Source organism: Ursus arctos, unplaced genomic scaffold, assembly GCF_023065955.2.
Source record: "Ursus arctos isolate Adak ecotype North America unplaced genomic scaffold, UrsArc2.0 scaffold_1, whole genome shotgun sequence".
Lineage (NCBI taxonomy): Eukaryota > Metazoa > Chordata > Mammalia > Carnivora > Ursidae > Ursus > Ursus arctos.
The window spans coordinates 84,068,612-84,091,579 of NW_026622763.1; the positions used below are offsets into that span (position 1 = coordinate 84,068,612).

Consider the following 22,968-nt stretch of genomic DNA (forward strand, 5'->3'; position numbering starts at 1 on the left):
GAATGCAAAGGCTCAGGAAACTGCTCTAGCAGCAGGGGTTGGCGATTTCTTGCTGAGACTCCAAGGAAAGTAGGAAAGGTAGTGGGGTAAAGGAGCAAACCGCAAGGTAGTGGGATAACCCTGGAAGAAAAGCACTGCCCAGCCCTTCTTCCTCCTCCCTCCTGCCAGAAGTGATAAGCAACCAGTTGCAACTTTTAACACCCTGCTGACAAAAAAACAAAAACAAAAACAAAGAAAGAAAGAAAGAAAGAAAGAAAGAAAGAAAGAACGAAAGAAAGAAAGGAAAAGCAAGCATCATTTATTGAGCACTCACTAGGAGCCTGGGAGCCAGGTGTCTTGCTAGATGCTTTTGGTACTTTCTGTGTGTTACCCTGTGGAACCCTCACAACCACTCTGTAAAGCAGAGCAGGATCGCGGTCTCCATTTTACCCTTAGGGAATGCAAAGTCCCAGAAATATTAAGTAATTTGCCCTAAATCACCCAACTTATCAGCGTAGGAACCAGGATTCAAGTCTTCTGCCAGAAACGTAAGTGCTATTCCAATGCAAACTTCTCATCTACACAATAAAAGATGGACACAGAAGAATCATGGGTGAAATACCTTGACTGGCCTGGATTTTCTGGCCAATAGCACTCATTTGCAGTTTACAGCTAGTTAGGCAGATAGGGAGGGGGGAGGGTAAAGCTAACACCAACTGGCATTGCCTTCTCTTACTCCTTATTCATTTGCCTATATGTTGTGTGTATTTTTTGTGGGTAATATATGAACTTGCGAAGAGGAGCTGCTTCGTGTCACTCTAACTATAGGAGAAGAGTCCTAGTGACCCGGAACAGTGCCATTTGCGTTATTGTGGCTATAGAATTTCTTTTGTTGTTCGGAATTCCAAGAATATCTACACAGAGGAGTAAAAAGAGAGCTGAACCAATTACCTGGAGACATAAATAAATATTTATGTGAACCCTATGAAACTGCAGTTTTGTAGGTCAAAAAACAGTCGAATATCAACAAGGTTATGATTCAACTATTACTGCAGTGGAAGAAAAGTTGTGATTTGAGTACTAGGTCTCTTCAAAGATGAAATTGAGTATTATTCTCTAACTCTACACCTCAGGCTGTCTCTATACACAGAGTCTGTTTGCCCCGTTTTTAATCCTGATCTTGAAAAACACCCTTTTAACTCTAAAAAAATCACCTAGTGTGCTCTCTCAGGAAGACTTCATTCGTTTATTTTTGCAGGGAGAGGACTTTAAGCCCGTCAGAACGAGGAGACGGGCTCCGTGATGTTGCGGAACAGCTGGACACTGGTTTGCAGGACGGGTATGGCATGCGGTGCTCCTACTTAAGGAAGCTTCTCTCAGGGATAAGGCAGCATGGGCTTCACCAGTGAGACAGTGCCAGGCCTTAAAATGGGAGCAAAGGGACTTGGGGACTAAAATAAAACTAAACCAAATGGTGGAAACATGCTCAACTCCTTAATTTATCTGATTAGAGCCAACAGGCGCCACGGCGTAGAACATTTGCTCCCATCCCAAATGTCATTATGGAGCAGCGACTATTTCTAGGCTTGGCTCCAGACTGAGGAGGGATGAACTAATAGGGGATTTGGTTTCAGCCTGGAGTCACTATGAAACGGTGACCGACTGCAGTCACTGCAAAAGTCTAGGCATCAAGTGTTCCCAAGAGCACATACTGCCTGGAAGAGACTTCCCCGCTCCTAAGAGACAGTCTTCTGACCCCATCCCAGGCCAACCCCAACTCTTGCCCTGTATTCCTCTGCTTTATTCTTTTAGTACAGGCACATGGTTACTTAGACTTCAGAGTTTTGAGTAGAGCTTGTAAATGTGTACAAGGCTTGCTGAATACAGTAGTTCATTGCCTTCTAAAGTCGTAGAAGTTACAAAAAGGAGCAAAACTATCTTTTGTTGTAGTTACCTGTAAGAAAAAAAAATAGGAGACTTTGTTTTAGGGCAGTGTATAGAAATCCCGCCAACCCTGCCCCGACCTGCCCCCAAATCAGTAGGCCTGAGCCTGCCCCCTTCCCTCTTCCCTCCATCAATCTGCTGCTGGCTGTGTGTCCTTGAATTACTTAACCATCTCTGGCATGGACTGTTCACTCATTTACAATAGGAAATGTTTGAGGATCTCTTAGGATTTTGAAAGTGCTAACATGTAAATGCTATGAGTATAAATGTCAAAGTAGCTTTAAAAAGATTAAAGGTGCTGTAGAGAGAATTTTTATATAAAAATCTTCCCAATATTAGCCCTTTCCAACTCGGTTGTTAGGTGACTGATCGATATCATTAATTCTATTTTACAGAAGTGGAGATGAGTTTTTCTAATAATTTAATTGAAATGTTTATTGAGTACCTGTGCTAGGTACAGACGTGTACCCAGGTTTGTCGGTACTGAATCTTACATGATTTGGGAGACCCTTTTTACAAAAAGGCAATTACAAATAGAACCCTAGATGCAAAAGTGAGTGTTTATTTGGAATGAGAAAAGCAATCATAAGGAGGTACTGAGGCTTACAGACTTAGTTCCTTTCTTTTGAGCTTTCTTTAGTTAGTTTACCAGAATTGCTTACATAGAAATGCATCTGAGTTCCTTACCTAGATAGAACATTCTGCAGCTCCCAGCAACTCCTAGTGCTCAATGGAGCCTATGCAAGTAAACATCTTCAAAGTTTAAGCATCATGAAACTCCAGGGTAAATCTGTTCCTAAGTTCCTTAGGTTCTTGAGGGAATCGAGACACACAAGATAGGGTTCCCAGGCTCAAGAAAATTGCAGTGGATTGTAGCCATTAGAACTCCCCCCAAAAAGAGCTTCCTGGTAGTGTTCATTTACTTGAAAATGTTCCACAGGCCAGCAAAAGGATTCAGACGATGATCGTTATTTATTTTATTTAAAATTTAATTTTGAAATAAACTTAGACTTCCAGAAAGATTACAAAAATAGTATATAGAATGCCCTTGTATTCTTCACCTACCTTCCCTTCATGTTAACACCTTACAATGTATAGTTACTGACATCAGGAAATTCTTATAATACTATTAACTACATTGCAGACTTCGTTTAGATGTCACCAGTTTTTCACCACTGGTTTATTCTGTTTTAGGATCCATTTCCGGCTCCCACATGGCGCTGAATTGTCCCATCTCCTTGCCCTCTCCTTATTTGTGACAGTCCTTCAGGCTCTTTCATAACCTTGGCACTTCTGAAGAGTTCTGCTCAGGCATTTTGTAGAATGTTTCTCAATATGTTAGTTGTCTGATGTTTTCTCATGATTAGGTTGAGGTTATGTATTTTTTGCAAGAATATTGCAGAAGTGATCTGGGCTATGATCTGATACTATCATTTATTTCTTGCTAAATTGTTTTTCATTGGCCCTTAGGAGCTTCTTAGACTGGCTCCTTTGTCATTTCCGTGTTCCCTCCACCTTTGAGTATTTCTTTATTTTGTGGCACCACAAGATGTTCCAGGCTCATCTTCTATTTCCCCTTCTCCAGTCCTAGAATCAGTCACTTCTATAAGAAATCCAATATCAGATCTTTTTGAGTCGTGTGTTCTTCTTTTTTTTCTAAAATCTTGGGTCTTGGACAGGTTCTTTCCTAAAACAACTCAACTACATGCATGGTCCATCACTGACAGTAGGACTATATGTTCCTTTTTAAACTTCAATGGTAAAAGAACCCAACAGGTGAGTTCTGGCCACACTATCAAAGGCCAGGTGCACTATGAGGACTTCCAAGCAAGGCTTTCAAGGCAGTTGCTAAAGAAATAGGTCACCATTGACATTTTCCTCCCCTCATCCCCATGTCCACCTGGCCCCCACCTATCAATCATCACAAGGCTATTTCCTCTGTTCATCTTGACTGCCACTTCTTGGGTTCTGATCTTTCCTGGGCTTCCCTGGGACATTGTACAGCCTCCGAATGGCCTTCCTGCCCCTAGCCATTTCTTTCTTCCAATTCATCTTCCATGTGAATAAATAAGTAACCTTTCCATTTGCAAATCTAGCCGTATCATTTACTCTGCTGATGATAGAGGAGGATTGCTTTTTTTTTTCATCTTCTATAACTGAAACTTTATTCCTTTTGACAGTAATACTGTTCTTCTTTTTTTTTAATTGAGGTACAATTGATATATATTAGTTTTAGATGTAAAACACAATGATTCAACATTTGTTTAGATTGTGAAACGGCTACCATGAGGAGGATTGCTTTTTTTCCCCTACGTTTTTGCATTTTTTGAACCTATCTTTAGTGATATGATTCCCTAATGTTGACAGCAGTGGTTCTCAAACTTCAGTGTAAATCAGAATTGGCTGGAGGGTTTGTTAAACGCAGATGAGTAGGTTCTACCCTCCGATTTCAGAGTCAATAGGTCTGGGATGGGGTCGGAGGATGTGTATCTCCAACAGGCTCCCAAGCGATGCTGATGATGCTGGTTCAGCTAACACCAGCCAGCAAGATAAAGTCCAAACCGCTTAACAAGAACCCTAAGACCCTGTCACCGTTATGTCTTTGCACTGATGACTTTATCCCCCACTTCTCTCCACCCTTTCCTCAAAAGTGCCTTCCCTTTACACAAGTCTGCGAGACCCCAGAATAGACTAATCCCCCTGAATGGCCTTCCCATTCCTCCTTGTCACCATTTCTGTGCAGGTTGCAGACAACTATCCTAACTCCCCTTCCGCAGTCTTCATTTTCCTCCGGCCTCAGGAGGAATGTCTCTCTTCTGTGGTCCAATACCACTTTATAGCACTGACCATGAAAACTACAACTCGGTATGGGATTTAGTCGTTTGCTCATTTGATTCACCCAGTAGTTGATGAATTTTCTAAAGGCAGGACAGTGCCAACATTTTACTCAGCTTTGGCTCCCGGCACCCAGCCCTTGGGGCATCCGGCATCAGATGGCACTGAATAAATGTTGTTGACCTTTTCAAGGAAGGCATTGTACTCTTTGCATTAAAGAGGGTAATAAAGAGTTTATGAGAACACTTCAAGACTTCTTACTGCTACATCACAGGTGAAAAGGATATTTTAAATAAGAGAGTACACTAAGATACAGAATTAGCCAAATGAGTTGGGGCTCTGATCAGTTCTTTAAACCAGGTAATTATAATCAGTGTTCTCTCTTAAGTCTGGGATGGGCCTATGTGGTCTGGAAACATGGCATGAAATGAAGGGAAGATTTGGTGATTCTGCTGTGATCGAGATGGGTAGTTCAGCCCTCATATCTGCCAGGCTGTTAATTAGGTAACTAAGGAATTGCCACCCCCTTTGCATTCTGTTTTTGCCATCACTGCTTGCCAGTCACGAGTGGCCCCCCTTAGTCCTAATGGCATTCTACACATCTGCCTAACCATAGAACCGGAGTTCTTAACCAACCCTTGGTGGTGGTTAAATAGATTTGGTGGTCTACAAACATGGATGAAGAACAATCACGTACTAATTTTTACCAGGTTTTAACTGAAATTAAACATTTTCCTCGATTATTAATGTAGGCAATGGACACAGCTGTATTTGCACTACCTGAGACTTTATCATTGCTGGGAATCACCCATATTTTTATTTCACATGCTAGCAGTTATTTCTATTCATCATTACTTCAAAATAATAATAGATACAGCACTAGATGTTATTAGATGTGCTAATAAAGAAGCACATATACTCCATCACATTTATTTTTTTTAATTTTTTTTTTAAAGATTTTATTTATTCGACAGAAATAGAGACAGCCAGCGAGAGAGGGAACACAAGCAGGGGGAGTGGGAGGGGAAGAAGCAGGCTCCCAGCGGAGGAGCCTGATGTGGGGCTCGATCCCATAACGGTGGGATCACGCCCTGAGCCGAAGGCAGATGCTTAACCGCTGTGCCACCCAGGCGCCCCACTCCATCACATTTAAAGCTACTTTGGTATCTGTATTTCAATACAGTGGATTTCCTTTGTAACCTACGAATTAAGATGTTATTTACATACTGAAAAAAAATCCTAAATATTTTATTTTATATATTTGAAACTTTATTCTGAGAAGAGATCCATAGCCTGCAACAGATTGTTAAGAGTCCTTGACACCAGAAAGGTTAAGCACCCTCATTTTAGAAGGAGAAGTTAGGATTGAATTTTGTTCACATTGACTCTGTAGCATAAATTGGGTAGGAGAGTTTTTAAAAAGCAGTACAAAAAACTCAAGTTCACTCTGGGTACTCAAGTTTCCATTTCAAGAGTCCATGAAACAATAGAATAGATAATGAGTTGTAGCAGAACATTTTCTTCTATTATTGTGTACAAACTGCGAGTGAAACATTCTTTGATTTCTTGGGCTACACGCTCACAGTGCAGGAATAGTTAAATTAATTTCTAATATGTCTCATCTCGTTATAGATCTATGCAATAGTCTCTTTCAATTTTAAATTGAGCTTCAGGGAAGATTAAATACTTAGGTATTCCAGTTTGTATAAAATTTCTGGATCCATACAAATTAAGCTTCCTCTGTCTAAATGACCCTAATCATTCTAATGTAACTAGATGGAGCCTATTTGCTTTTGACAGAGCTTGTCATGTTGAATCTTACCCGTGGAGATGAACAGCACGCCACGTGGGTAATAAGTATCCCAGATGTTGCCTTGCCACTTCCCAGCAAGGTTATTAATAAAAGTCAGTTGCTTCTTGTCTTTTTTTATCCTCTAATGTTGCTGAGAATATAAACTTCCTTTCTCCCCATTAAGATATGGTAATTTAAAAAGTGCAGTAAATGGGCTGCCGCAGAGGAAAGTGATTTTATAAAAGTACCTATCCATCGTGAATGGTACACCAGGGACTCAGGGTCATGCGAGGCCTGCTGGGACTGTGGGTGGGAGCAGTAAAGGGGGATATGAAGCAGACTGTGGCAGAGCCCTGAGGTTGGGCTAGTGTGTGTGTGTGTGTGTGTGTGTGTGTGTGTGTGTGTGTGTGTCTGTCTGTCTGTCTGTCTTGGAGGGGACTGAGCTTCAAAAGAGCCATTGCATTTGCTTCTGGCTGGGAAGAAGCCGATAAAAGGGAAATAGCTACTCAATTAGCGAGGACCTGGCCTGGCGGAAGCCCGGCTGGGTGCTGAAGGCCTCTCAGTGCGTGGCTAGGCACAGCTCCGGCCCTAGCCCTGGGGCAGTGTGAGAGCCTCCAAACCCTGACCTCTGAGGTCTTGGGTCAGATTTCAGGAATCTGTCCTCAAGGCAATGAAAGGAAGGTCTGGTTGTGGTATAGAGAGGAACACTAGAGCCTGGAGGTGAAAGTCAGAGGCCAAAGGTCACAGGGCTTGATTCCAGGACACTGTTAGAAGAGTTGTGCCTTTTAAGGTTTGCCAGAAAATCTGACCTTTCTTAGGTATAAACAAATTAGACATTCAGAGCTAGGAAAAGCCTAATGATACTAATGGTAATTATAATATTTCCAGTGTGATGGCTTCATCAGTCTCTTTCAAAACACTTGAGGTTTGGTGAATTCGAAGTGAGTTTTCCCTCAATAAAACACCCACGTACAGCACTTTGGGCTCTGTTTTACCTTGCCCCCTGTGCTTTTAAATGTAAAGCTTTGGAAAGGGCTCTCTAGTTCTAAAAGTGTGAAAGTATCGTTTAATATTACTCTCCAGAAAGAAGTCCAAATCATTGGTGCAGTGAAAGAGAGTTCTGGTCTTCAGAAAACAGGCTCAACCAGCATCATAATCCACATTTGAAAAATCTTATGTATACAGTCTTGCTCTCCTCTCCTCTCTTATGATTTTGGCTCTAGATAGCAATAGCCTGATGTCCAGCAAAATATATTTGGAACTTTGAAGTGGAAGAAATTTACCGTTAAGGCCATGTTTGTTTTGGAATCACACGTTTTGAAGTCAATACTTGCAGCATTTCCAGTGTGTCTGAGTTGTTGTAAGGAGTTTTTGATGTAGATGCCATTTCTTAAATGTCCACAAAGAAATGCTATTCCGGCTGCAAGTATTTTCCCTCTCATCATCTCCATTAATTTTTCAAGTTCATGAACAATTGACATTATTAAACTGAGCTCTACTGACATCTGCTGGACAAAACCTGTTTTCATTGTTATCAACTTGCTACCATTGTTACCAACTTAGTAATGCTCAAGTTTTGCTAACTAGATGGTTACTAATTAAGCAAACCAAACAAAGCTGTACTCAACAAATAGAAAATAGAACTAAGCTAAACATAAGATCACGAATCAGCATGTAATAAATCTAAGTAAAGGTTTCTAAGTCCATTTCTTTAGCTGGTCAAACCATATTTCAGTTTTGTGTGAAACACAGATTTTCTGAGCTGTGTGTGCTACACACTGTAGATGCACAGTGGGTCCGGAGCTTGGATAGGGCTCCTTCTTGCAAGAAGTAGAGGGTCTGGTGGGGGAAGACATATATCTAAACATTATTTCAGAAAATATTTTATCCACAGTGCGTCCTCTCTTAGCAGCAAGATGATTGCAACGTACCTATTGTTCCCCGAACATCTTTATGGCAGTAATAAACCAGACGGCATCATTTTGTCCACTAGGAAATACGTAGTGCCTTGGGCCTAGGAATAGTTCACGGGCCTACAAATATGTGTGTGTGTGTGTTAAAAAACAACAAGAACACAGCAAATTGAAAACTCTAAGTTCTAAATTAAATGTCTATAAAACATGTAATGTTAACCAGTTTTAAAATTTAATGGTTCTTAAACTTGACTGTGATCACAATCACTGAGGGCCATTAAAGCAGATGGCTGGGTCCCATCACAAGAGGTCCTGACTTAGTAGGTCTTGGTTGGGCCCTAGCATGTGCATTTCCAACAAGTTTCAGGTAATGTTATTTAATGTTGCAGTCTGGACACTGCATTTTGAGAACCAACAATCTGAGAATGTTAATTCACTTTTTTGACTTAAGCAGCCAGGTAACATCATTAACTGAATTAAGATATTCAACTGAAGGGGCTCTGGCCATCAAAGCCAGACCTATAGAGACTTTTTTTTTTTTTTTTTTTAGTATATTTCAATAGAATGTGAATGCAGCTCAACTTTACCTGGGCAGGTGAGAACTTGTAAAAGATAAAATTAACATTCTCTATAATAAGTGGTAGAAAATGCATTGGTGATGTGAGTTACCTCAACTTAGATCAGTCCCTAGTACAGAACACCCAGGAAGCACCAGAGAAAGCTTATATGAACAGGAGAATATGACCATACTCACTGGTACCAACCTTTCAGTTTAGGAGTTGAAAACTAATGTGTATTTCTAATGACGTTTCCAAGCTTCCTGAATCAGCCCTGTTCTTTCGCTCTGAAGTGTCCCTGGATAAATGGCCCCTGAGGCACTATAGACGCATATCATTTTATGAAATTCTCATTTAGGAAATATGATAAATGACAGATGATGGCAAATAAAGGCAAACAACGCCTCTAGTGTATATTTACTACTCAGAACATGCTCACACACACACACACACACACACACACACACACAATGGAAAAAGGAATGTGAAGACCTGCTTTTGCGTTTCAAACACCTTCAAAAAGTTGGCTGGCAGATTATGGCTGCTTGTAAGTGTAAACAAAGGGCAGAGGGTCTCCTTTTCCTCCTGCAAGCCTTGATGATTCCAGATGACTCAAGTTAATTCTTTGGTATAGGGGTCTTCCATGTGATTCTCCTATTACCAGAAGCCTGTAACTCTCTTTAGATTGTAAAGACACCAAATCTTTGGCAATTTCCCCAGTAAAATTGTAAACACATATTTGTTCTAAGTGTGATTCTTTCACTTGCTATGCTAACCAGCACAGAACACTAATCCCCCCCAGACTTTATTGCCTGGACATTATGTGGAATTGTGTCACATCAGGAATCAGACTCCAATCATTCCAGCTCTTTCACGCTCTTGCTACTGTGCTTGTGCTCTTTGATGACCCACATTAGTTCTTTCAACTCATCAGCCAACTCTTGACCTTCCTTCCTTCTATTGAGTCAGGATTCCATGCTGGACTACCTGGGTCTGTTGTACTCAAAGTGGCCTCTGTGGACAGCGGCACGTGTATCGTCTCAGAGCTTAAAACTGCAGAAACTCAGGCCCCATCACATGGGCATTTTGGGATCATTTTAAAAAGATCCCCAGGTGATTTGTATGCATATGTGGTTAAAATGCCCTGACCTCAATTTATGTTTTTTAAAACAAGTTTCCTTGACTCTCCTATACTTCTATCTCCCCAACCCCCTCATCACTCACAGAAAGCCAGACTTGGTGAGGTTCCTGATCATGTTGAAATTACTTTTTTATATTTATCTCCAGGTTTAAACAGTCTTTTGTGAGCAGGTATCATCTTCCTAATCCTAGCTGGACGCTGTACCTAGCATGTGCTAGTAGCACAGTTAATGTTGTCTGGATTGAGGTTCTTCAATTTCATTGCTGCATAGGTCATGACACTGAGTACTAAGGTACTAATGACTAATAGCAGGGGATGAACTACCTTTTTGAAAAGTTTTGCATTTTAACTGGATTCTGGAAGGACATGGATTTAACCTAAATCATTAATAATGCTGCTGCTGGGAGTTTTTGAGAAGTCAGCCAACTGAGTGAAAGTCATTTTGGGGGCAGGTAACTTTAGGTCCTCAAATTTCCTTCCACCTCACCCATCATCAGCGTGATCCATCTGAAAGAACTCTAAGTGTTTCTGGACTGGATGAGTGGCTTTTAAAGTCTTCTTCCCTGCAGAAATATAAACTCCACTATCTCCAAATAGCCAGACACATGGTTCACATGAAAGACCTGGACATTCTTGAAATTTGTGGAACAGGGAAGAGTAGGTCGGGGGTGAACAGGATTATTCGAATACATTTCCTTGCAATTGCTTTGTCTCATCACTAGTCTTCCTCCCCAGACTGAGTCGTCGGAGTAGGGGTGTCTATCCCATGTACACAGAATGCCCCTGCCAGGCACCTTGTGTGCAGACAGATGTTGAATGAATTTGGGGGATAAATTGGCTTTAAAGCATTGCTCATGGCATGTCTGCAGCCTATCAACAGTGCTACCAGTTAGGATTATACCAGCAAAGGGGTACCCATGTCAATCCCTCAGTGTTAAATCTTGAGAGATCGATATTAACCATCAACTTTCACAGCGAGCCACATCAGTATTTTTTGGGTTACAGATGCCTTTCTAAATATCCCAGCTCCATCAGAGAAGAGAAATTAGGCAACTGTGACACTACTTTATAAACTGATTTTATCAAGAGTCCTGCCTTTCCCTGCATGACTAAGTGCCTCACAAATGCTTTCTCGAACACTTATTTGTAAAGGATAGAACATTAGCTGCAGATTTAATGTCACCATGGTTGTCATTTGCATGTGCCTGAGAAGTTCATATTATGTTGAAATGTGAAATTAAGCTGGGGGACTATGAGCAGTGGTCCTGCTAAGATCCATTTCTCTATCCTCATTATTTCACCTCTTGGTTTATTGTGTTTGCTGCTTTCTCCCATTACTCACGAAATTGTCAAATAAGTCCCCGAGGATGCACAGGCACAGGGCTTCTGGAAAATAGTGTTTCAATAGTTTACATAATGGGACCAGTGAAGCCAGTATGTTCTCCATTGTAAAAAAGCCAATGTTCTCTTGCTTTGTTGATTGACCCTCAGCTTTAGAAGGAAAAGGGTGAGTGTGGATGGGAAACAGAATAAGAAAGCTAATTATCAGGGGACTGACTTGTAGGTTTTTCTCAGTTTCAATGATGCTTATAGAGAAGACATGAAACTTTTAATGACACTGAGTCCACAGTGGGAACGATCTAGGGAAAAAGAAATGACGCAAAAAAAATCCTTATGCTATTCAGAGAGTATGAGGAGGAGGGAGGCAAAGTTCTTTTCTAATGCAAACTTAGGAAAAAATAAATCAAACTATGGGTAAGTCACAGGGGACGGATTAGTTCTTCAAGTTTTGTTTGTTCATGAGTTCACAACTGTGGTGCAATTTAATGTGCTTGTCATTTGTTTGCCTTCCGTTCGAGGGACTTCGAGGGACGAGCCAGGGAGTGGTAAAGCGGAGACCAGCACTGGCTGGCCTTCTGTGCTGCAATGTAATCTTGTGGTGAGTTGGTGCGAAGGCTCCAGGCATCTCTTTGGAGTCTCTGCGGGGCCTCGGGGAGGCACTCTCCTCTCCACGCCTCATTGCCCACATCTAAAGATGTGACTATTACCAGCTATACATTCATTCATTCATTCATTCATTCATTCATTCAAAGGAGCGAAATAAACATAACTGTGCATTTATCCTTACTATTAGGAGTCATTCAAACACTAGACTAGGGATATGAAGGCCATTTTAATCATATGTACCAGAGGACAAAATCTAATTCAGGGATGAAAACAAATATTGTATAATTTGGCAAATCTCTGTTGTGCTAAGTGACACCACGCAGCTGTGGCTTGGAAATAAGTGGTACAAAGTCCTCCCAGGTGATTGAGCAGAACTCCTGTCCAACCTCTGAACATACGTTTTATAATTATGCCTCATTTAATCTCTTCCTCTATTCAAAGGTCCTTTCAGAATTGGTCAGCAGGGAAATCAATTTCTAGAACGAGGCCTTTAGTTACTAACCACAGGGTGGATTCTCACATGCATGGGATGGCTAACACACTGCTCTGCTTGGATCCTAGTAGATTCCTCCTAATTCCATCATAATCTGATCAAAAAATAGTTCCCTCTAAATCCACTTTCAAAAATCACCACAAATCCTGTTTGACAAAACAATGAAGAAAACATCAGGAACAAACCTTAGAGAATGGGTGTATAGAGAAAAAGCCCCCATTTACTATATAAGGAAAATATTTCTTAAGTTTAAACCAAAGCAAACAGAAGGCACATGACACAAAGAGTCCTAATAAAATTTTTTTGAGAACCAGTAAGTGAAACCCTTTACAGAACACAGAAATACTTCTGATCCCAACCCTTCCCAGCAAGTGGCAATATAACGTTGGGGTGGGTTCCCTGAATATCCCAACACTCTGTTTTACACCTACAGGAGAGAAACAGTTCTACAGCTCAGCACAGGCCAGTGGGATGCTCTGACCTATTCAGGAGTAGCAGAAGTGGAACCAGAATTCAGTATGAGTAATAAAGGACTGCAGATGAGTTCCAGCAGCCAAAGGAGTAGATGAGTAAGCGTTCGCTCTTCACATTCTGTAGTTCAGATCAGCTAGCAGAAGGCAGGGCACCGTAAGATCAGACACAAGTGAACCCACGGACACAGGAGCCGAGTACGTCTGTCTCTCAATTCGGTTTTATAGGGAAGTGGCCATGAGAAGACAACATGGTCTTGGACCCACTTTTACCTCAAACTCTTTCTATCACGAAGGCTTTTGATGCTGAAGAATTGGAACTGACATCAATGAAAAGGAAACCTGTGACTCTAAGGATGAAAGACCAAAGCCCAATGGGGTAGGTGGAAATGGCTGTGACAAGTCACATGTTTTACATGATCAAAAGTTAACTTCTGTAATGTCTCCTTACTACGGGAACAGAAGCGCATGGAGGGACAGATGAACACTGCTCAACAAGCTTTTAGGTTTTACTCCCTAGTCTTTGCATGGGGAGAGAAGAGATACTGTGGAGTTTTTTGGGAAGCAACTTTTGCAAAGGTTTTTTTTTTTTGATTAAAAAAAAAAGAAGATGAAAATATCTGAGGGAAAATGCTGTAACAGAAATAGAACTGCAATGATGCCTTTTCCTTATAAAACTAAGAAAGCTGGTATAAAAGTTTCTCAGTTTCCACCAGGGTGTTAGGGCATTGGTCTCTGTTTTATCGCTTTTGCTTGAGTTTAAAATCCTATCAAATTTTCTTACCTCTTAACCATAAAGAAAACATGATGGCATGAAGAGAAAATCCTGCCAGTTTAGTAAGTCCTAAAAAGCTAAAGAAAAAAATGAATCCGGAATTGCGTTTGTATTGATGAATTTGTTAATGGATGGACGGCAGTAGTTAAACTGAAATCTAAATATTAACAAGAATCTTATTCAAAATGTTCTTCTCCCTGCCTTGAAGTCTTCCCCGGGTTAAGTTAATCAAGATGCTTGGAGATGTACAGTGATTAAGCTTCCTCTGGCTAAGAGAAAGTGTGTTTTGCTCTCTTTCCCTTGGTTAGTAATTACAAAAGCTGAAAGTACAGGCACAGTATAGTGAGACATTTAACTTAAACTAAGTGGGTTTTATTCTTTCATGTTGGACACCCAGCCCAAGGCAAATTAGCTTTACTATAAATGCCACCACGGCTCATGGGAACCGTCCAGGAGACAGGCACAGCTCACCAGGAGGCATTTCAGACGTCTGAGAGGCACAAGGTTTGCCCAACTGGCGCGAGTCACAGAGGAATAAGCTAATCCTAGGAACTCAGCAGTGGGCTGTTTTTTTAGATCCTCTGTTGGTAGCCTTTAAAGGGTCAGACAATTTCCAATAATATAAGCTATTTTGGTGCTGAATGCGAAATAATAGGGGACTACTATCCACAGGAACCAACATGTACCCAGTGGGATTTGGTTCAAAGTTAAAATAAAAATAGCATGCTTTTGTGACCGAGAAAGCCATGAAATAGGCACATTTAAAATTCTTAGACCCTGTTTCGTAAAGATGCAAAATGTTCTAAAATCAGTTGAAACATACAGAAAGGATGAAACCAGCCTGGGAAGGGCAGTGAAGGAAGGAAGGAGAGGGGAAGCTGATGAGTCGGAATATTTATACAGAATGTGAAGCACCAGGGATCCTTCATCTACCATGTAAATACATGATCCCCATCGATCCCAAGGGCTCAGAAATTGAGGAATGTTAAGCCTAGGATATGCAAAGAGACAGGATCTATTTGTTCTCAACAGTTTCACTGGATAATCTCTCCTAAATAGCATTTCTATGGAAAGCTTAGTGTTTTTGTTCAAGTTATTGGCTACATAGCCCTCCTCCCCCGTTTTAAGGAGATGTAGAGTACCGTACTATTGAGTGAAAAGACAAACATCCAGATAGATTGAAAGGAAGGAAAATATCTATGGCTTGTACCAAACAGCGAGCACTAAAGCAGAGTCATTGCCAAGCAAGTAAAACACCAGTCAAAGTTTAGAAGGTCGGGAGGACAGGGCGGACTCAAATCCCAAGTCAGGACGCATGCGCGTACAGAAAACTCGTCTCCTGATCTTATACTCGTTCCGAAGAACTAGCAAATTTAAATAAATAGTTCAAAAATATACTCGCTTATTTTAGAAAAAACAATAAACTTTCTGTTAGATTATTTGAATTAATCTTCAAATCAGAATTTTCAAAACCACCATTGCATTTTAGAACTTTCTGATAAAAATGTTGACTTACAGAGCCTGGATGCTTTACTACCAAAAGGAAGCAAATCTGAAAGTATCTTTATCTCTAGTTAAACCAGCACTGTGAATTTGAAGAATGGTATTTAGGTCCTTAAACCAGTCTGCAACTCTTGCAACTTTTGTTTCAGAAGCATATAATTAATATTTTTGTCCCCCTTCACAATCAACCACCTAAAGAGAAACAGTCATAAAACTGTCTGCCTTATTGGAGGAAAAATACTATAAAGGTGGAGGGCAATAACCACCAATAACCATATATTTATCTTTATCTACATTTAGTTTCCTTTAAACGTTTTTAGAACAGCAACAGATAGTTATAGATAGTTATATTCATAAGCTTAAGTAAGAGATTTCCTCCAAGTTCTGAAAAATATATACACCTATGCCCTCAAAACACTGTACGTATCACTCATCCTACCTTTAGGAAGAAATGGAGCTTAATGTTAAAAGATTTCCTTGGATACTTTTAAGTAAAAGTAAATGATAAACAAAAGGAACTGAAGACAGGTTCTGAAAAAACAACTCAACTAAATGGAGTACAGGGTTTGACTCTATGTTTCCTCGAAAAGCAATGAAAGCACTTAGTCCAGGTTTGCTATACGGAAAAGGTTCATGCAGCGAGTTGCAGGGGCAGGCTTTCCTTTTATAGTTCAAACGCAGGGAACCTGGCTTTTGCGGGCACTAGGAGGTCGGCCAGGAAATAGATTGTTCCAGCCATTCCTAAAGGAAGAAAAAGAGGCAGAAGTTATTACACCGAATGACTCCGTTTTATACAGTGGCTTCTTTCTGTAGCCTCCGCAAGACTACGATACTAACAGCAAGCCCTTCAAGGCCGGGGCGTCTGCCTGTGTTTATATGTGTTGCAGGTCAGCACTAAAGGAGGTCACTAGGGAGGTGCTCAGTCTCTTCGTCTGGGTGGAAGACAGGAAGGAGAGCTGAACCAGAGAAGTTCAAGGCACGGCCCTGCCATTTATCACGTGTCAGCTCCTTCGCGTGGCACCACGGGCCACTCACCTGTCTGAGCTTCAGTGTCCTCATTTGTGACATGAGGATAATGACGCGTGTATGTTTTTGCGGAGATGATTTACGATGGCATCTGCAAAATGCCGAGCGCGTGCTTGGCTCCGGAGATGGCAGTCACCATTATGACTACTAGCATTAGGTCTGCCAGAGTCCACGTCCTACTTGATTTTTAATAATGAGCTTTCATATTAGGAAGTAAAGAAGTAATTCAAGAAATGACTATAAAATTAATTTGTTGATAAAGCTCAAGTTCAAATACATTGATTACCAAGCAGAGAAGTTGACATTACAAGGCAACTAAGTACATGTGTGAAAAATACCTTCGAAGAGGGAGAAGGGGGTGTCCGGTGTTCTGCAACCGTGTTCTCCGTAATCTAAGCACCACTCAGCAAACTGAAAGTGAGACCGAGGTAAATTATTGTAGTGACTTCTTCCAGACACCCTCAAAAGTTGATAGAAATTATCCCTAAGAATTACTCTGAAAATCAAAAACTATCTTCAAGGCAGAAAAAAGGGGTTGATACAGAGAAACAGATGGTCTGAAAGAGAGTATAAAACACGGGAGGGAGGAATTTTATGAACTGTCTGAGCCACCGTCTCCCCGGTTATCAAAGAAGTACGTCTTTCTTTTGTCCCCCCCATAAATGCTGTCCTTATACCAGAAAGCAAATTCAGTTGAATGGTTTTTGAAGGGTTTTCTTACATAAGTGGATTTGGTCCACAGACTCATGGTTTAAAAGATAAACGAATCAACTCAGATTGAACTAGAGCCCTTTCTACAGTCTCCTGGGGAAGCTGTTTTCTCTCTGACAGTTCTGCTGCCTACCTTACAGGCCCTGTACAGGTACTTCTTATCCTGCGTGAGGTTGTAGAGCGTGAGGAAGGCGTAGGCATTCCCCGCAGTGCCGTGGCACAGCCCGTACCCCTTCCTCAGCAATCCGTACTGCCAGATCAGGTCGGCACACTGACAGGCGTCGTTGAGATACTGCTCCCCTCGGAACACCTGCAGAGCCAAGGGGAAGTCTTGTTACAAGGGATATAAAAGAATCTTCTCTTGACATTCCTTCCTGATGGGAAAGCAGGGGAGAGGACGGAAGGGAGGTGAGATGGAGGTGGCTTGGCAGGAAAGGATAAGGAATTTAGAGCCAGAGAGATGGGTCGTGTCGGTGGGGACAAATTACAGAAGTTTACTAGCTTTGCTTTTTTTGCTTTTAAGTAACTGCACATGAGCTTCCTGTGCCATCTACATTCTATGCGCGCTCTGTGCTTCCGGATGTAGGTGTTCCTGGAGAAGCAGCTCTATTTCACTTGTGACTTGCTATTATCATTAGTTACTTTGCAAAGGACCACGCGCCACCTTCTTTGGTTAACAATAATGCCCTTCACTATTAGGACATTTCTTTACACACTGGAGAAAAAACTGTTCAGAAAATTGATTACAAAAATGGATTTGTCAGAAAAACAGGGATCTACCTTTATAATCTTCTGTGGCCTCCCACATATTGATCAAAGACTCAAGAAATATTCTGAGTAGACATTTCTACTATCTCATTGCAAACTAAGTGTTCTTAAAAGTAGAATAAGGCAGTTCAAAAAGTTTTTCCATTATATCCAACTTTCTGCAAGTAAAATTTGATATACTAAAAGCTTATTTAGAATGTGAGATGCCAACGCTTGTTTATAGCCACAGACTTGTAATTTGTAGATCTGGCGCCAATGGACACAGATATCTTGGTTTACTTCTATTTTTTTTCCTTCAAATAAAACCTTTTTCTTCTCTGATTATGGCTCTGCCATAGCATGCTTTTTAGAAATAGCATTTGCATTTCTTTTATTACAGTAAAATAAAGAAAATATAAAAATTACAATTTTCATCAGTGGCATTAATTACCTTCACAATGTTGTATAATCATTACCACTATTTTCAAAACATTTTCATCACCCCAAAAAAGCTCTGAACCCGTGAAGCAATAATGCACTCCCACCCCAGCACCAGTCCCTGGTAACTTCTATTCTACTTTCTTTCTGCATGAATTTGCCTACTCTACATACCTCATACCAACCATCACACCATATAAATGGAATCATACAGTATTTGTCCTTTAGCATCTGGCTTATTTCACTTAGCATAATATTTCTAAGGTTCGTGAATGTTGTAGTATGGATCAGAAATTCATTCTTTCATATGGCTCAATAATACTCCATTGTATATATGTATATATACACACACCACATTTTGTGTATCCATCATCTGTGGACAGATACTTGAACTGTTCCCACCTTTTGGCTATTGTGAATAATGCTGCCGTGGAACATTTGTGTCCAAGTATCTATATAAATCCTCCTGTTTAATTTTTTGGGTGTATATACCTAGGAGCTGAATGGCTGATTATATATTAATTCTATGTTTAATTTTTTGAGGAACTACCAAACTCTCTTCTATGGTAGCCATACATTTTACAATCCTACGAACAATGCCCAAAAACGATTCTATTTTTTTTAAAGATGTATTTATTTATTTGAGAGAGAGAGAGAACGGTGGGGAGGGGAAGAGGGAGAGGAAGAGAGAAATTTAAGCAGACTCTGCGCTGAGTGCAGAGTCCAACGTGGGGCTCCATCTCACCACCCCAAGATCATGACCTGTGCTGAAACCAAGAGTCGGACACTTAACTGTGCCACCCCGGTGCCCAAGAAAGAGTCCATTTTTAACTGAACTTCTGGGATACCTCTCTTGGCTCTGCCACTGATGCTATAATCTTGGCTATTCTGCCTTGTCAGTGAAGGAATCTCCTGATCAATGAAATAGTGTCTGCTCTGACAGAGATGGATACTGTGAGAACGAATTATAATCCATTTAGCAAAGGGATTGTAGGTCCAACAAGTAATTTATCTATTGCTCCTTTAAAGATTATGCATAAAAACAATTTTCAGTTATAGAATTTCAGGTTACATTTTCCAATTTATTTGGAAAATGGGAAAATTCGCAGCACCTTATAGGCCTGGATGAGCATGTAGACCACGCCGGGTGAGCCGTGGCACCAGTGCACGAGAAGATCTCGATTATCGTCCACACAAGGAGGATAATTGCCGGAAGGAAATTTCAGCTGGCAGACATAATCTACACTGGGCTTGACCAAGCTCTGTAACTTCACATGGTTCACTTGAAGGCTGGGCTAAAAATGAGAAAGGGAATGATTAGTTCTGCTAAAGCAAACAGATCTTTCTAAACCTCAGGGATAAGTTGTGTGTGTGTGTGTGTGTGTGTGTGTGTGTGTGTGTGTTTTAAAGAGAGGGAGACAGAGAGAGAGGGGGTGGGAGGGACAGAGGGAGAGAGAGAATTAATCCTAAGCAGACTCCAACCCAGCGCAGGGCCCAACGCAGGGCTTGATCTCACGACCCTGAGATCATGACCTGAGCTGAAATCAAGAATCAGATGCTTAGTCACCTGAGCCACCCAGGCGTTTTAAGCCAGAAAGGAAACACGACCAAAAGGAACTAAAAGTCATTAAAAGGTTTTGGATTCCATTCCAATTTTTTTTACCTATTGGAACATACCAAAATTAGGCTATCCATTAACTCTTGGGACTTTATGTACATACTATTTTTCAATATTTATTGTTGTATACATATATATAAATAATTTTCCTAAGTCAGTGCATGAATGCAAGAGATGTTTCCTAAGATTTTAATACCTTAGGCATACTTTATTTTTTATTTTCAGTAGGCTCCACACCCAGCATGGAGCCCAATGCAGGGCTTGAACTCACCATCAAGACCTGAGCTGAGATCAAGAGTTGGACACTTAACCAACTGAGCCACCCAGACACCCCAATACCTTAATCATAATTTAAAAGCCACAAAGAGATACATTAGACCATATAAGTGCAACTTTAATTTTTATATTTAGAGAAGTGGTAGATGTTTCCAATAAAAGAAGAAGCTAACAAGACAGGAGACCTGGAATCTAGATTCCAAATTGCTGTGTGGCTCTAGATTAAGCCTTTCTGCAGAGGATTTGGGACTGACATTTATGCAGGATTATTCTGATACAATGATGTACAGATTTATAGGACGCACTAACATAGGGCATTTGAGCCACTTTTTTTTTTTTTTTAAAGAATTTGGCCTTCTTTTTTTTAAAGATTTATTTATTTGAGAGAGAGAGAGAGAGAGAGAGAGCAAGCAAGCACAGGGGGAGGGACAGAGGGAGAGGAAGAGAGAGAATCTCAAGCAGACTCCTCGCTGAGCGCAGAGCTGCCATGAGATCATGATCTGAGCTGAAAGCAAGAGTTGGACAGTCAAATGACTGAGTCACCCAGGCGTCCCGAGCCTCCATTTTTGTATAATGGTTTAGTTTCTCCTTTTGGTCCTGTTCTTAATTCAATACACAGCTCACTTCTTCAAATAACAAATTCAAAGTGTTGTCCTTGTCAGGCAGGGGGTGGGCATGGGGGTGAGGGGGTAGCCCGTGGGGTGATGCATAGGCACTGAATGTGCACCAAGTTCTTCAGGGCACATACAGATGTCACTACCCAGAGAATACCGTTCAAGCTCAGTTTAAGATGCTGGAGTAAAATGAGTGGATCCTCCTCAAATTTGCAGGACTTAATCCAAAACGGGCTACAAATAATATTCTGTTTTATGTTTATGATATTACGATAAAACATAATATTATATTTTATGTTTAATATTTTTATTTATGTTTATGATACATGAGTACCCACTGGAATGGACTTTCAGTATTAAAAGCTGAATCATTTCAAAGAGACAATAATCTGCCAGTGGAAAACTCTGGATGTAGGTTTCCAGATTTCTCCCTGCCACCAAAAGGAGGCAGCTGGAAGTGCGATGACTCCTCATGATCCGCTTCAATGCAAGGTCATGAGGCTGTCCAGTCACTGACATATTTGACTCTAATTCACCTCGAAACTGCAGAATACATGAACTCTTCTTTCCTGAAAACTTAAGAATATATAGTTACTTCTGGAAATAGAGAGCCAGTGGAGGTTTATGCCAGAAAAATAAAGGAGTCTAAGTCTGAATTGTCAAAACCCCTCATTATAAAACTTCTAATTGAGAAGTGCAGAACAAATACAAAAGTTGGTCTCTTACTGCCACTAACACTCAAAGTGTGACTTTGCATTGCAAAAAGCAATAATAACCTTGAGGTTTTCAGCTTCGTTATCATTGTTTAGTTACAGGGAGATGGAAGGTCTGACATTGATTTTGCATTATTGCAGCCAGCTACTCAACCAGCTAATAGTATGTATATCCGAGCACTCATGTTGAACATATTAATGAGACATTTTTCTTTATGCTGCATTGTACTTTGGGAAGGTGAGGGGGGCACCTCTGCTGCCATTAAAAATCAATTTTCTTTTGCTATGAATTCTTATTCACAAGGGCCAATTTCTCTTTAAAGAGAGCTAAATAAGCCCCCGGAAATGATGCTCTCATGAGAAGTCCTCTTCTGACCTCCCCTTCCAGGTTATGCTTGCTGTAGTAAATCTTACTTGTCCTTAGCCTATTTGACTTTGGCTGATGTCTCCCAATAGTATTAGATCCAAAGAACGGCTGGGCATAACGCATTCAGCTATTTTTCAGTAAGTTACACAAGATCCATCGAAAAGGCTCTATGGCTTTGCTCTCCAAGTGAGCCGGAGGCAGCTTATGCTCATTTGTTTTCTATTGATTTTGTTCTTACTTTTGGAATTTGTTTCAGTGGGTGGTGTCTAATAATATGCAATAATATTAATTCAAGGCATCTGCTGAAAGAGCAGAGCAGAAGGCACTTCATATAGAAGTGCAGGTAGGTCAAATCACTTCAGTCTGCAAAGCTGCACAAGGAAGGCAAGTACGGTCACCTACAAATCAGACATCATCCCACGGCACAGCGCCTTTTATGTTTATACACTTTAAAATGCACTCTGGCAAACACTGCCCTTGTTTGTCGAGACCAGGAAATTGCAAGGAGAGTGAGGCAGTGGTCAACAGAATGAAAAGCGGTGGGGGGGCGGGGGGCGCCCCAGTCTTCTCACCCTGGCCAGGACAGTTAGCAAGCACATTTCTCAGTTTCACCTTCTTCACCTCTTACCTGCATCAGGAAGTAATAAATTCCTGCCAGGCCATGAGCAGCCCCCACATAATATTCTTGGTACCATTCGTACATCAGTGGAGTCTTTGCTGTGAAGTTTCTCTTTCTGGCTAGGGTCTCTCCAGAGGTTAAGACTGTTTCACAAATCTACAGGGAGAAAACCAATCAAAATAATGAGAGAATCAAAATAAAAATCTTCCTGATGGAGGTAAGGAACTTTTTGCTACGAGGTATGGAGAACATGGTGAATCAGACAGGATCTTCCGGCCACGGGAGGGCAGAGTTTAATTCCACGCTCAGAAAGCAGGGCTGACCGTATTCCGCCTAAAAGAGGGAGATATGGAAATTCTGAACTCTTTACTAGAGCTTATGAGAATTCACTTGACAGAGGAAAGCATAAATTCCCTCAGGCACGAAAGGAGACATCTGCACCTGGGAGGTGAAATCTGGCCCTCGTCTTCCGAAGGGCCGTGACATTCTC

At 41.0% G+C, this 22,968-nt stretch overlaps 1 protein-coding gene and 1 long non-coding RNA gene across 3 annotated transcripts in view; one reads left to right on the top strand and one right to left on the bottom strand.

Moving 5' to 3' along the window:
• The window catches only part of LOC113250508 (uncharacterized), a 127,387-nt gene that overhangs the window by 83,525 nt on the left and 20,894 nt on the right, over positions 1–22,968 (top strand). Inside the window, exon 8 of the long non-coding RNA XR_008956464.1 lies at positions 1,238–12,100. This is a non-coding gene — a long non-coding RNA (uncharacterized LOC113250508). The remainder of the gene's footprint in view (positions 1–1,237; positions 12,101–22,968) is intronic.
• LANCL1 (LanC like glutathione S-transferase 1) overlaps positions 12,316–22,968 on the bottom strand; it is a 38,249-nt gene continuing 27,596 nt past the window's right edge. For both annotated transcript variants that reach the window (XM_026492033.4, XM_026492032.4), the window contains 5 exons: positions 22,488–22,634; positions 19,384–19,566; positions 17,220–17,396; positions 16,714–16,786; positions 12,316–16,090 (listed from right to left, as the gene is read on the bottom strand). In XM_026492033.4, coding sequence (XP_026347818.1) covers positions 16,014–16,090; positions 16,714–16,786; positions 17,220–17,396; positions 19,384–19,566; positions 22,488–22,634 — 657 coding nt within the window. In that variant the 3' untranslated portion in view covers positions 12,316–16,013. The remainder of the gene's footprint in view (positions 16,091–16,713; positions 16,787–17,219; positions 17,397–19,383; positions 19,567–22,487; positions 22,635–22,968) is intronic.